Below are 12,247 nucleotides of genomic sequence, written 5' to 3' on the forward strand. Positions count from 1 at the left end.
CCTGTTTTAATTCCGGATCAGTTCTGGGTCTGGTTGAATTGGGGTTTAGTCCTCGTGTCTTGATGCAGCCCCGACTTTGCTCTGCCTTGCTGCTTAATTAAAAAACTAGTTTAAGGTGTCCTGCACATGTGATATATATATTTCCCTATATGAAGTCATTCTTTTTTGAACAAAACTCAAAACAGAGCCTATTAATCTTTCAGTCATTTCTAACCCCCCCCAAAAAAAAAAAAAAAAAAAAAAAATCCCACATGCATACTACCCTTTTGGGCTAAGCCCCAGGTGTTTCAAATGTGTGGCTCCGCCTCTGCTCTGACTGGAGCAAAAAAGCCGGAGTTTCAACTCAGCATTGACAAACTTAAAACTGTGAGATAAACCTGCTGCCAGCGCAGTTCAGCCCATGACTGGGTGAGTCTGAGCTCAGCTCTGGTTGGCTGATCTCTTTCTGACACTACGAGCAGCCAGGTCAGCTGACTTCAGGGAACCAGCGGATCATGTGATCAAAGACCGAGCAGAGACGATGGCAGCGGGGAGCGCGTGGAGTGGCGGACTGTACGTGGTTCTCGTGCTGTGGATCGTCACTGTAACGTGCTCCGCGGAGCCCGGACGCAGACAGGTGAGTTCACAGGTGAAGCTGGAACCGGCTCCGAACCGGCTGAGAGCGTGAGGGCCAGAAGGGGAAGCCGGAAGTGACGGAGGCTTGTTTGGTAGCTGCTCAGCTCAGCTGAGGGCTATAGACCCGGGATTAAGGTTGTATCGTGTGATCGATTAGCTGTTTCCCGATTGTTTTGAATAGACTCGTAAAGAGGCGCAGCGGGTAGAACCGCCTGTGGTCCTCCAATCAGAGAGCAGTTGGAATCCTTTCAGTTACTGAGACATCTATCAGTCTTGATGCATGCTCAATCATCAAGGTAAATAAATCTCAGAAAGTTTGATTTTGTTCATCTGGACGTTTTCAGTGGGAGAAACGTTTCGTCACTCATCCAAGTGACTTCTTCAGACTCAGCTGACTGCAGGTTTCCCCAATCTTATAAACAGTACATTTGCATAATGACTGAAACTAGCACCAGTGGCAAGTCATGGGCTGTGAGGTCAGTTCCTTGGTTTTTAATCTCATGACCATTGATCAACAACCACTGCTCAAAGCCCACTGATCAAAAGCCATTGATAAATGGGATCAAGCTAGGAAGGCACCTAAAGAAAGCTCCAGACGATCCAGGAGAGAAGGACAACCGTTGCCTAAGTGAAATCCCATATTGATCCTGTATGTGTCAGGAGTATTAAACAGTTGAGGCGCACTTTTTTCTTAAGGCTGTGTCTTTGTGTAATTTATGTGAAAAGGGAAAGACCATCTCTGAATCCAAGAGGGGGGCTAAGAGTACATCTTTTGCCATCTTACAATGCAGTGATTGCAGCCATTCCCCCAACTCTTTGTGAGTGGTACTTATGGTCCCTTTGATAAGTGGCCACTGATCAAGGCCCTTTGATCAGTGGTTGCTGATTAATGGTCATGAGAATTTACATATTAATGATCAAGGAACTGACCTCCCAGCCCATTGTTCTTTCAGTGGGCTAGTTTCAGTCATTATGCAAATGTACTGTTTGTAAGATTGGAGAAACCTGCAGACAGCTGAGACTGAAGAAGTCACTTGGATGAGTGACGAAACGTTTCTCCCACTGAAATGCCACGTCCAGATAAACAGAATCAACTTTTGGGGAGACACCTATCAGGTTTTTCTTTTCTTAATGAAACTTCCTTAACTACTTGTCCTGCAGTTAAAATAATTTTAAATGTACTCATAATCATCTCACGGACGTAACATGTACAGCTACTTTCAGTGCCACTGATATTTATTCCTTTTTTCCTTTTTCTGAGTTAACTTCAGTAATTACTTTCTCCAAACCACCAACATGTCTTTTAGACCCCATTCCTACATGATTGCTCCTATCATTAATTAAAGTTTCAATTTTAAATATAATCAGCAAACCACAGGCCTTCAAGCTGGCAGTAGGTACACCATTACTTAAAAAGCCATCTTTCGACCTGCTGTGTTAGCTAATTACAGGCCATTTTTCAACCTTCCTTTTATCTCCAAAATGTTTTAAACAGTAGTTGTAGTTTCAGTCAGATTTCAGGGCTTATCACAGTACAGAAGCCACTTTGGTGAAGGTTACAATCTTTGTGTCTTATGGCCTCTGACAGTGGACTCATTCTGTGCCTTTCCTGCTAGGCCTCAGTCCTTTATTCAATATTGTTGACAATAATATTTTATTACAGCGATTAGAGCATGCTGTAGGTGTTGATATACATTTTTAACATTATGCAGATGACACCCAACTTTATCTATCCATGAAGGCAGATAACAAACACCAATTAATTATACTGCAGGAATATCTAAAAGACATAGAGACCTGGATGATCTCTAATTTTCTGCTTGTAAATTCAGATAAAACCCTGAAAATCTTAGAAATATGGTATCTAACCAGATGACTACTCTGGATGCCATTACCTTGGCCTGCAGTAACACTGTGAGGAACCTTGGAGTCATTTTTGGCCAGGATATGTTCTTTAATGCACATATTAAACAAATATGTATAAATACTTTCTGATTTGTGCAATATCTCTAAAATCAGAAATACCATGTCTCAGAGATGCTGAAAAACTTGTTCACGCATTTATTACTTCTAGGCTAGACTACTGTAATTCGTTATTCTCAAGATGTCCTAAAAACTCCCTGAAAAACCTTCAGTTGATCCAAAATGCTGCAGTAAGAGTACTGACCGAGACCTGAAAGAGAGCATATTTCTCCTATATTGGCTTCCCTTCACTGGCTCCCTGTTAAATCCAGAATTGAATTCAAAATCCTGCTCCTCACATGCTACACGGTCTTGAATAATAAGGACCCTTCTTAATGACCTTATAGTACCATGTCATCCTACAGACTGTGGCTTACTTGTGGTTCCTAGATTATTTACAAGTAGAATGGGAGGCGGAGCTTTCAGCCATTAATGCGTGGATCTACCTACTATTAACATTGAATATAAATTCTAAAACTGAATATATTGCATAGTGTAACCCCCCTCCACCATTAAAAAATGGTTCAGTCCATAGCGCGGACTGGCTTTATTTCTTGTTTTCAGTAGCAACCGATGGCCATAATTGTGCTAGATCACATTTTGAATCAACACCATGGGCATTTTTAGATTTTTAACACAGGTGGTTTGACTGTTACACTTTGGAAATGGAACGAAGGTGAGTGGTATTAACCCTCTGGGGTCAACGGACACGCAAATCCAAATCACATGACCGATTTCAGATGACATGGCAGCAAAGAATGATGAGTATCCATTTCATCTTGTGTTGAAAGTTCAGACTTCAAACTATATAGCAGTAATAAACCAGAGTTATGATAAAAGAATATATTCTGTGTATATATACACAATGCTCTTTACTGAATACTATCATCATGTTCAGTGTGCGAATAAAACGGTAAAAAATGTCTAAGCACAGTGCAAAAAAGAAAAAGAAAACCCTTTCCTATTGGTCGAAAAATGTACCATGTCGACCATAAAAAAATTATATGGCACCACGTGGGGTTTAGTTGTTTAGGAAGAGGGGAGTGACGGAGGTGAGAGAGCGAGCGAAAGAGAAATAATAATAATAATAATAATAATAATAATAATGGATTGGATTTATATAGCGCTTTTCAAGGCAATCAAAGTGCTTTACAATGCCACTATTCATTCACTCTCACATTCACACACTGGTGGAGGCAGCTACAGTTGTAGCCACAGCTGCCCTGGGGCAGACTGGCAGAAGCGAGGCTGCCATATCGCGCCATCGGATACTGAATTTGAGATGTGAGAGATTTCTAAGATTTGGCATATTTGGAGTGTGTAGTTAGTGTGTTGTGTTGACTAGTGTAGTTGGTTGTTTTGTTTTGTGTGTTAAAACAATGAAGGCACTAACAAACAATTTTTTTGGAGTGGCACAAATAAAACAGTGATGCGGACGCTGAGGATCCTGCACAGTATCTTAGCTGTTCCTAGGACTGCGCTCTTCTGGACAGATATCTCGGATGTTGTTCCTGGGATTTGCTGGATCCCCTAGTCTAGCTTGGGAGTTAATGCACCTAGTTCTCCGATTACCACCGGGATGACTGTTAACTTCACCGTCCACATCTTCTCGAGCTCTTCTCTGAGCCCTTGGTACTCCTGCAGCTTCTTGTGTTCCTTCTTCCTTATGTTGCTTTCATTCGGTATCGCTACATCTATCACTATGGCCGTTTTCTTCAGTTTGTCTACCACCACTATGTCTGGTTGGGGAGCCACCACCATTTTGTCTGTCTGTATCTGGAAGTGCCACAGGATCTTACCTCGGCCTTTCTCCAGCACCCTAGGGGGTGTCTCCCATTTTGAGCTCGGAACTTCCAGGCCATAATCGGCACAGATGTTTATCTCATCAAAAGTACAATTTCTTTTTTACACTTAAATTAAATAATCAAAAACAAAATAAATTGGGCCTTCCATGGTTTTATCCCATAGTGATTATTTTTTCATTATCTTTTGCTGTTTGCATAATTTAATGAACATTTTTGCTAAAAAAATGCCCTTTTTTGTACTCAGTACTATTCAATAAAGGGAAAAAAATATTCAGCAAGATGAGACCAATGGCTGTAGAAAAGATGAAATGCTCTGAGTAGGTTTGCTTCTTCTGTCTTGCAGATTTCAATGCAGTTTTACCCCAGCTCACATTCAACCCCTCAAGCTGGTGACCTGCTGCATGTGAGAGCCGTGGGAGACAATGACACGCTGCATTTCCTGTTCTGTAGCCAGGGGGCGCCAACGCTGCTGCTCATCCACACCAACTCTACTTCTTCTGAAGTGCAGGTATGGACAGGAAGTCGGTAAACTCAGTGTGATGTCATCGGACAGAGAAAAGTTTCAGAAAGGGCGTAAACAATCAAGTGAAACCGAGTGTGAACGGCCAGCTTTGTGAGAATAAAAAATATACTTCTGATAAAATGAAAAAATGGATGAAAAGCCTCAGCCTACTGAGAGGGTGATTTTTATTTATTTATTTTATTTATTTATTTTAATCTTAAGAGCTGCATTAATTTTAATAAATCTGTCCCTGACAAACACTGTTCACTTAATAATAATAATAATTAAAAGATGATGGAAGATCTGCTCTACCTCCTGAGCTAGAGGATCTACTGATTGGAAGGTTGGTTGTTCGATCCCTGGCTGCTCCAGTCTAATTGCTAAATATCCTTGGGAAAGACCCCAAGTTGGTTCTGATGTGTTCATTGGAGTGTGAATAATAGAAAGCACTTACGCGTGTATGAATAGGTATTTACCAAATAATAATTAGGCCCAAATTCCAAATTATAGACGAACTGAGATCCACATCGTGGGTGGGGCTCGAAGTCAGAGCATACAAACTGTACAGGTAATCAGTTCTGAACCTGGGAACACGAGCCTGTCCTGCATTATCCAGTGTGCTTCAGACTCAGTGTCCTTTTTGGTCTTGCTGCCCACACACTAAGCCACAGTTAACAAGCCGATAACATCAGTGTGCCTTTTATTTCTCTCACTTATCAGGCATTTGTATGTTTCATTAGCAGACCCTAGGATTTCCTTTTTACTGATTAATGTGAAAGTATATCAGGAGAACTCAGCTGAGAGGGCACAGAGACTTCTTGGGAACCCCAGGGTCTGTCCATAAGCCTGTCATTGGCGGGGCTCTGGGGCTATGGGCTCACAGCTGGAGGTTAAATGTTGCCGAAAGAAGGGGCTAAACACTTGAGCCCAACCTTTTAAAATAAAATAAAAGTAATTAAATTAAAAATTAAAATAAATAAATTGTTTAAGTAATTTCTGTTGTTTGTAACATTCTTGACACCCTAATGTTGATATATGTGTGACAGTCACATGACTGTTCATAATATTCTGACCTTGGGTGTGCTTTGTGTCCCAGGTGAACTGGCCTGAGTTTGTGGCTCGTAACACCACCGGCAGCCTGAAAGTGGAGCCAGAGAGCAGCTTGATGTACAGCAGTGCTGTCGTCTTCAGCCGGGTCAGAACACTCTCAGTCCACCTTAAATCTTTAGGGTATGTCTGGATACATCTGACCTTAAACTTTTTTTTTTCTCTCAGCTGTTGGAGTATGACGATGTGAACGACACGGCTGAGCCGACCTCTGACCTCTTCCCTCCATACGACCTGCAGAACTTCACCTGGAACCCCATCAACCTGTCTGAACCCATGGCGCTTCTCTGTGGCACCGATGCCTCCTTCACCAATGGCTCGCTCTGCCTTCAGGTCTGTTGCCAAGCACAGTGAAATCAGTATTCAAAAATGATCGATACGCTGACAGTCATTATTTTTATTTCAGCTGTCGGTTTTTGACTCTGAGGGGCGGGGAGAGGCATGGCCGCACCTCCTGCACTCTGTTAACTCTTCCCAGTTGGAGGTGTGGTTGGATGGCATACCGGCCCGAGCCACTCAGTCCAGGTTCCTGTTGGAGATGCATGCAGTAGGGGAAGCTTATCCTTTAAGCACAGTCGACGTTTACCAATCAATCGACGATGAGTATACGCCATCGATATTCAAGGTAGCTTTGTGCTGTGCATTATGTTCTTCTTCTTGTTCTGACATCATTTTATTTTCTTCTTGGAGGAAATCATCCTCATCAAAAGACTTATCCCTAAACCAGTGAATGATAAGGACCCTTTAAATATCATGTTAAATTCAATAAATGTACCACCCAAATTGAGAAATCTGGCCCATCATTAACTACATTTATTTTTTATTATGAATTAATGTGGTCTGAATTGAGTATGGTGTGCTGTTTGACGACAGACCCAGTCAGTGATTAGACATAAACTCAGCGGGACATCCAGTGTGACGACCTACTCAACCAATAACCTGCCACATCCAGGGTTGTGTGCGCGTGTGTCCATCTGCACATCAGAGTGCAGATGGACTCCTTTAGTCTGGGGGGCTGGTTTGGAGGTTTGCTCCACCTTGTTTTAAGCTTCCCTGCAGAAGAAAAGAGTGCTCTATCCTGCTGAAATGCTGCTGAAAATGGGTTTTCTCTTGTTGGACAAACACAGATTGGATCTTTGAATATTTTCTCACATCAAATGAGGTTTTGATGTTGGTCACGTGAGTCACAGAAATATAGTTCGATAGATTATTTTTTACTGTAGACAGTGGCCCTGCTGGTGTGGGCGGGAGTATGACTTTGGTTTTTCTTCCATATGTTTCTGCTACAGGTCCTGCTCATTCTGTCTACAATGTAGTTTGAGTAAAGTTTGACTGAATGTCCTGTATTGACCTCTGACCCCTCAGGTTTCCCAATGGGTGTCATCAGTGAATGGCAGTTCTGATGTTCTGGGTTACGCGCTGTGGAAGCCAGTGGCGTACCGTCAGGCACGGCCGGCTCTGGAAGATGCCACGCCATGCCGTCACTCGGTGCCGCGGGCTCAGAGTGGGTCGATGGTGACGGCTTCGTCCGGTCTGATCCGAGGCTTCTTCTCAGAGCCAAAGAGCATGGCACTGAACGTGAGCTTTGGCCTGGCGGGGGAACCATTCTACAACGTCACACGCTTCCTCAGCTGGTAGGCTTGTTGTTATTTCTTTGTTGTTTTATCTCTTACTCTCAGCCGATCAGCTCTCATCTCCTCCTTACTCCTCCAGGACACTGCTGGTGGGTGTTGGGTCACCGCCTGTTGACTCCTTCTCTCCTCTGGTTGTTGCCATCATGGCAGTTGGTCTGGGAATTCCCATGATCATCCTGCTGGTTGGTGGAATCTGGCTCTGCATCCGTAAAAGCAAGGGAGCATCCTCAACCTCCTACGAGCCAATCAACTAATCATTTCACTGCGTTGCCAGAGACAGTTTTAATGTTTTAGAAACAGATGACGCCACAGTGACATTCCAGCCAGTCAGCACACAGCAGAATCCACGTACCCATTTGTGTTTTTAAAGACAGTCAATATGTTTGATTGGTGATTGGATAAGATCTTACTGTCCTCATCGATTTCTTGCTGAATCAAACCTCCAGGCTCACCACTTGGCAGCCATCTTGAAAAACCTGTGGGCTCTTATGCTCATGGTTATTCTGAAGCTTTCTTTTACTTTTTCAGTAGGTCATATAAAATATGTTTATAAATAAAACTTAAAAATCCTTTTTCTGAACCCTCAGTCATTGTTACTGAACCCTGACAGGTTCATGTCCCTTTCTGATGATGTCATATTCTTACTCTAAAGGTCTAAAGGGTTCATTTAAAGCAGCTGCTCACAGATGAAGAGTCTGCCACCTTGGGGCCAGTCTTTGACTTTCAGATTAAAAGATGTACGATTTTACTTTGAAACTAAGAAGCAAAGTTAAGTTAGATAATAATAAAATATATCAGAATTGCCTGATTTAGTTTCTTTCTTCATCAGATGTCAGCTGACATGTCACTGGTGTTTTTTAATAATTAAAAAAAAAATCAACTTTCATATTACAGGATGTCTCACCTGGATTTGTTTGACACCTAGTTGTAATAAGAAGTAAGTTGTTTTTTTTTTGTTTGTTTTTTTCAGATGGTTTCTCTAATCTAACATCATCAGTCAGGACAGGAGGTCACATGAAATTGGTTATCAGCTTAATAAATCAACCCAGGATTTATTAGTCTGGCCACAGCACATTCATATGAATGGGCTGGTGTTGGCAGCATGTTGTAGAGACATGCACAGGTGTGCTGAGAACAGAGCAGCTGATTTTACTCAGAAACATAATTATAACAGTCCCCTCAAGGTGCTTCATATTGTAAGGTAAAGACCCTTCGATAAAATAGAGAAAACCTAAACAATCAGATGATCCTTGAGCAAGCACTTGGTGTGGTGGTGGAAAGGAAAAACTCCCTTTTAACAGGAAGAAATTTTCAGCAGAAACAGGCTCAGGGAGGAGCGGTCATCTGCTGGATTCTTCCACAGAAGAAGCTGAAAGCTCTGTTTCCCAGTCTACTTTTTAAATGTCCATTTGCGGTGGCTGTAGCTCAGGTGGTGGAAGAGCAGGTCACCTACTAACTGGAAGGTTGGTGGTTTGATTACAATCTGCATGCCAAATATCTTCAAATTCAAATTTTATTTGTCACACACAACCATACACAGTATGACATGAAGTGAAATGCCTGTAGCTGTGCAATGCAATGCCCGACCATTAAATGACAGTGGTTTTACAGTATTTACAATTTACAGGTTATACAAAATTTACAGATTTAAATTTACAGTAAAAAAATGTGCAAATAGCAGAAAGAGATTATAAATTATAGGAAGTGTGCATGAAGAAAAACCAGAGTGCGTGTGGTGATGTGATGTGTGTGAGAGTCCAGTCTTATAGTGATGTAATGTGTGTGGGGAGAGTCCAGTCCTACACCTGGTTCAGGGCCCGAATCGAATAGCCTGGGGGAAGAAGCTCCTCCTCATTCTCTCTGTTTTGGCCTTAAGGGAGCGGAACCGCTTCCCAGACCTCAACAGTGAGAAGAGTCCATTGTTGGGATGGGAGATCTTGATGAGAGGATCTTGTTGCTCCCTGAAGCATCCATCTGAGGATGAATGAGTGAACATTAGAAAGCACTTAAAAACAGCATTAAAAAGTGCTTGGGTGAATGAGGCAAGTTGGGTAAAGCATTTGGTGTGCTCAGGTACAGTAGACAAGTGCCATATAAGAACCCGTACATTAACCATTATGATAAGGTGGAGCCTGATTATTTTAGACCTTTGTATGTAAGGAACAATTTTAAATTTGATTCTGGATTTAACATGGAGCCAACGAAGAGAAGCTGGTATAGGAGACATATGGCTCTCTTTCTCAGTGCAAATATTATTTATTTAATGTGCACACTGAAGGACAAAGCCTGGTCAAAAACAACTCCAAAATTCCTCACAGTGTTACTGGAGGCCAATTTAATGCCATCCAGTGTAGAACAAATGGTCAAATAATGCTTATGGAACAATAAAAATGGTTTACAGTGCAAAGAAACACAGAGCTGTGTCTAAGTGTCATCAAATCAACACAAAGACTTCAGATGGTTTGGAAAAATTTCAGACTTTCCTACTGCTCACAAATAGCCTGGATCTTCCTGGAATGGATGTTGTTTTTGGGAGCAGTGATTTGAACACTATCAGGGCTGCATCATCTTGATGCATACTCAATCATCCAGGTAAGTAAATCTCCAAAATTGATTCTGTTCATCTGGACGTAGCGTTTTGTGGGAGAAACGTTTCGTCAATCATCCAAGTGACTTCTTCAGTCTCAGCTGACTGCAGGTTTCCCCAATCTTATAAACATAAGTGCCAGGAGGATTGCCAGGATTTATACATCGGGGAAACCAAACAACCTTTGGCAAAGCGGATGGCACAACACAGAAGAGCTACCTCGTCAGGCCAGGACTCTGCAGTCTATTTACACCTACAGGCCAGTGGACACTCTTTAAAGGATGAGGATGTACACATCTTGGACAGGGAGGAACGCTGGTTTGAGCGCGGAGTCAAGGAGGCCATTTACGTGAAAAGGGAAAGACCATCTCTGAATCGAGGAGGGGGCCTAAGGGTACATCTTTCGCCATCTTACAATGCTGTGATTGCAGCCATTCCCCAACTCTCTGTGAATGGTACTCGTGGACATTGATCAGTGGGTTTTGGTCAGTGGTTGTTGATCAATGGTCATGAGAATTTGCATAATTAAGATTAAGGAACTGACCTTCCAGCCCATTGTTCCTTCAGTGTGCTGGTTTCAGTCATTATGCAAATGTACTGTTTATAAGATTGGGGAAACCTGCAGTCAGCTGAGACTGAAGAAGTCACTTGGATGAGTGACGAAACGTTTCTCCCACAAAACGCTACGTCCAGATGAACAGAATCAACTTTTGGAGATATCAGGGCTGCAGCTTAAAGAGTAAAGCGTGTCACAAACCATATATTTTTTTTTCTTATTAATTTAACGGAGCTTAACTACAGTCAGAGACTTCCGTGCCCTAATGATGGTGGCTTAACAGATGACTGGGTAAGTACAGATAAAGTGCTGAGGGAAACTGCTATGAAGGTGTTTGTAGTATCCTTTGGACAGAAGAAAGAGGGCAAGGAGAACTGGTGGAGGAATAAGGAAGTATAGGGAACTATTCAAAGGAAAAAGTGGCATCATTAGGGAGATGAAAAAAGGAAATGGCCTGTATTTGTATAGCGCTTTACTAGTCCCTAAGGACCCCAAAGTGCTTTACACATCCAGTAAGAGGCAAGGCTGCCGGACACTGGCGCCACCAGGCCCTCTGACCACCACCACCAGTAGGCAACAGGTGAAGTGTCTTGCCCAAGGACACAACGACTGAGACTGTCCAAGCTGGGGCTCGAACCGGCAACCTTCCAATTACAAGGTGACCTCCCAACTCTTGAGCCACGATCGCCAAAGTACACAGGCTCAGTGTAGAGCAAAGGGGGAAAATACTAAGAAAGGCGACTGTCTAGACAGAGAAAAAGGATTTGAAGCAGGTTAGATTGATTAAGGATTGAAATGTACAATTTTGGCCAAAAGTTTTGAGAATGACAAATATTAGTTTTCACAAAGTTTTCTCCTTCATTGTTTTTAGATCTTTGTGTCAGTTGTTTGTCATGTATTGAAGTATAATTACAAGCACTTCACAAGATTCAAAGGCTTTTATTGACAGTTACATCACGTATTTTGCATTATGCATAGTCAATATTTGCAGTGTTGGCCCTTCTTTTTCAAGACCTCTGCAATTTGCCCTGGTATGCTGTCAGCCAGCTTCTGGGCCAAATCCTGACTGATGGCAACCCATTCTTTCATAATCAACGCTTGGAGTTTGTCAGAATTTGTGGGCTTTTGTTTGTCCACCAGCTTCTTGAGGATTGACCACAAGTTCTCAATTGGATTAAGGTCAGGGGAGTTTCCTGGCCATGGACCCAAAATTTCAATGTTTTGTTCCCTGAGCCACTTAGTTACCACTTTGGCCTCATGGCACGGTGCTCCATCATGCTGGAAAAGGCATTGTTCTTCACCAAACTGTTCTTGGATGGTTGGAAAAAGTTGCTGTCTGGGGATGTTTTGGTACTATTATTTATTCATGGCTGTGTTTTTTGGCAAAATTGTGAGTGAGCCTAATCCCTTGGATTAGAAGCATCAACCCACATGAATGGTCTCAGGATGCTTTACTGTTGGCATAAGACAGGACTGATG

General features: G+C 42.4%; 1 protein-coding gene across 1 annotated transcript; it reads left to right on the plus strand.

Annotated features, from left to right (window-relative positions):
• Positions 1-461: 461 nt before the first annotated feature.
• Positions 462-8,430, plus strand: glmp (glycosylated lysosomal membrane protein). The gene is made up of 7 exons (XM_084919931.1): positions 462-616; positions 4,726-4,890; positions 5,981-6,079; positions 6,160-6,324; positions 6,398-6,616; positions 7,357-7,625; positions 7,705-8,430. The coding sequence occupies exons 1-7, from the start codon at positions 521-523 to the stop codon at positions 7,877-7,879; spliced, it is 1,188 nt and encodes a 395-aa protein (XP_084776057.1). The 5' UTR covers positions 462-520; the 3' UTR covers positions 7,880-8,430.
• The last annotated feature ends 3,817 nt before the right edge of the window (positions 8,431-12,247 follow it).

Source organism: Perissodus microlepis, chromosome 22 (genome assembly GCF_051167445.1).
Source record: "Perissodus microlepis isolate ML-2025 ecotype Zambia chromosome 22, ASM5116744v1, whole genome shotgun sequence".
Lineage (NCBI taxonomy): Eukaryota > Metazoa > Chordata > Actinopteri > Cichliformes > Cichlidae > Perissodus > Perissodus microlepis.

What these genes read in the sequence shown, in the direction of transcription:
- glmp (XM_084919931.1), top strand. Translation starts at nt 521, where the DNA reads ATGGCAGCGGGGAGCGCGTGGAGTGGCGGACTGTACGTGGTTCTCGTG. An exon ending in CGGAGCCCGGACGCAGACAG is followed by an intron (nt 617 to 4,725) that starts GTGAGTTCACAG and finishes TCTGTCTTGCAG; the next exon opens with ATTTCAATGCAGTTTTACCC. An exon ending in GTGCTGTCGTCTTCAGCCGG is followed by an intron (nt 6,080 to 6,159) that starts GTCAGAACACTC and finishes TTTTTCTCTCAG; the next exon opens with CTGTTGGAGTATGACGATGT.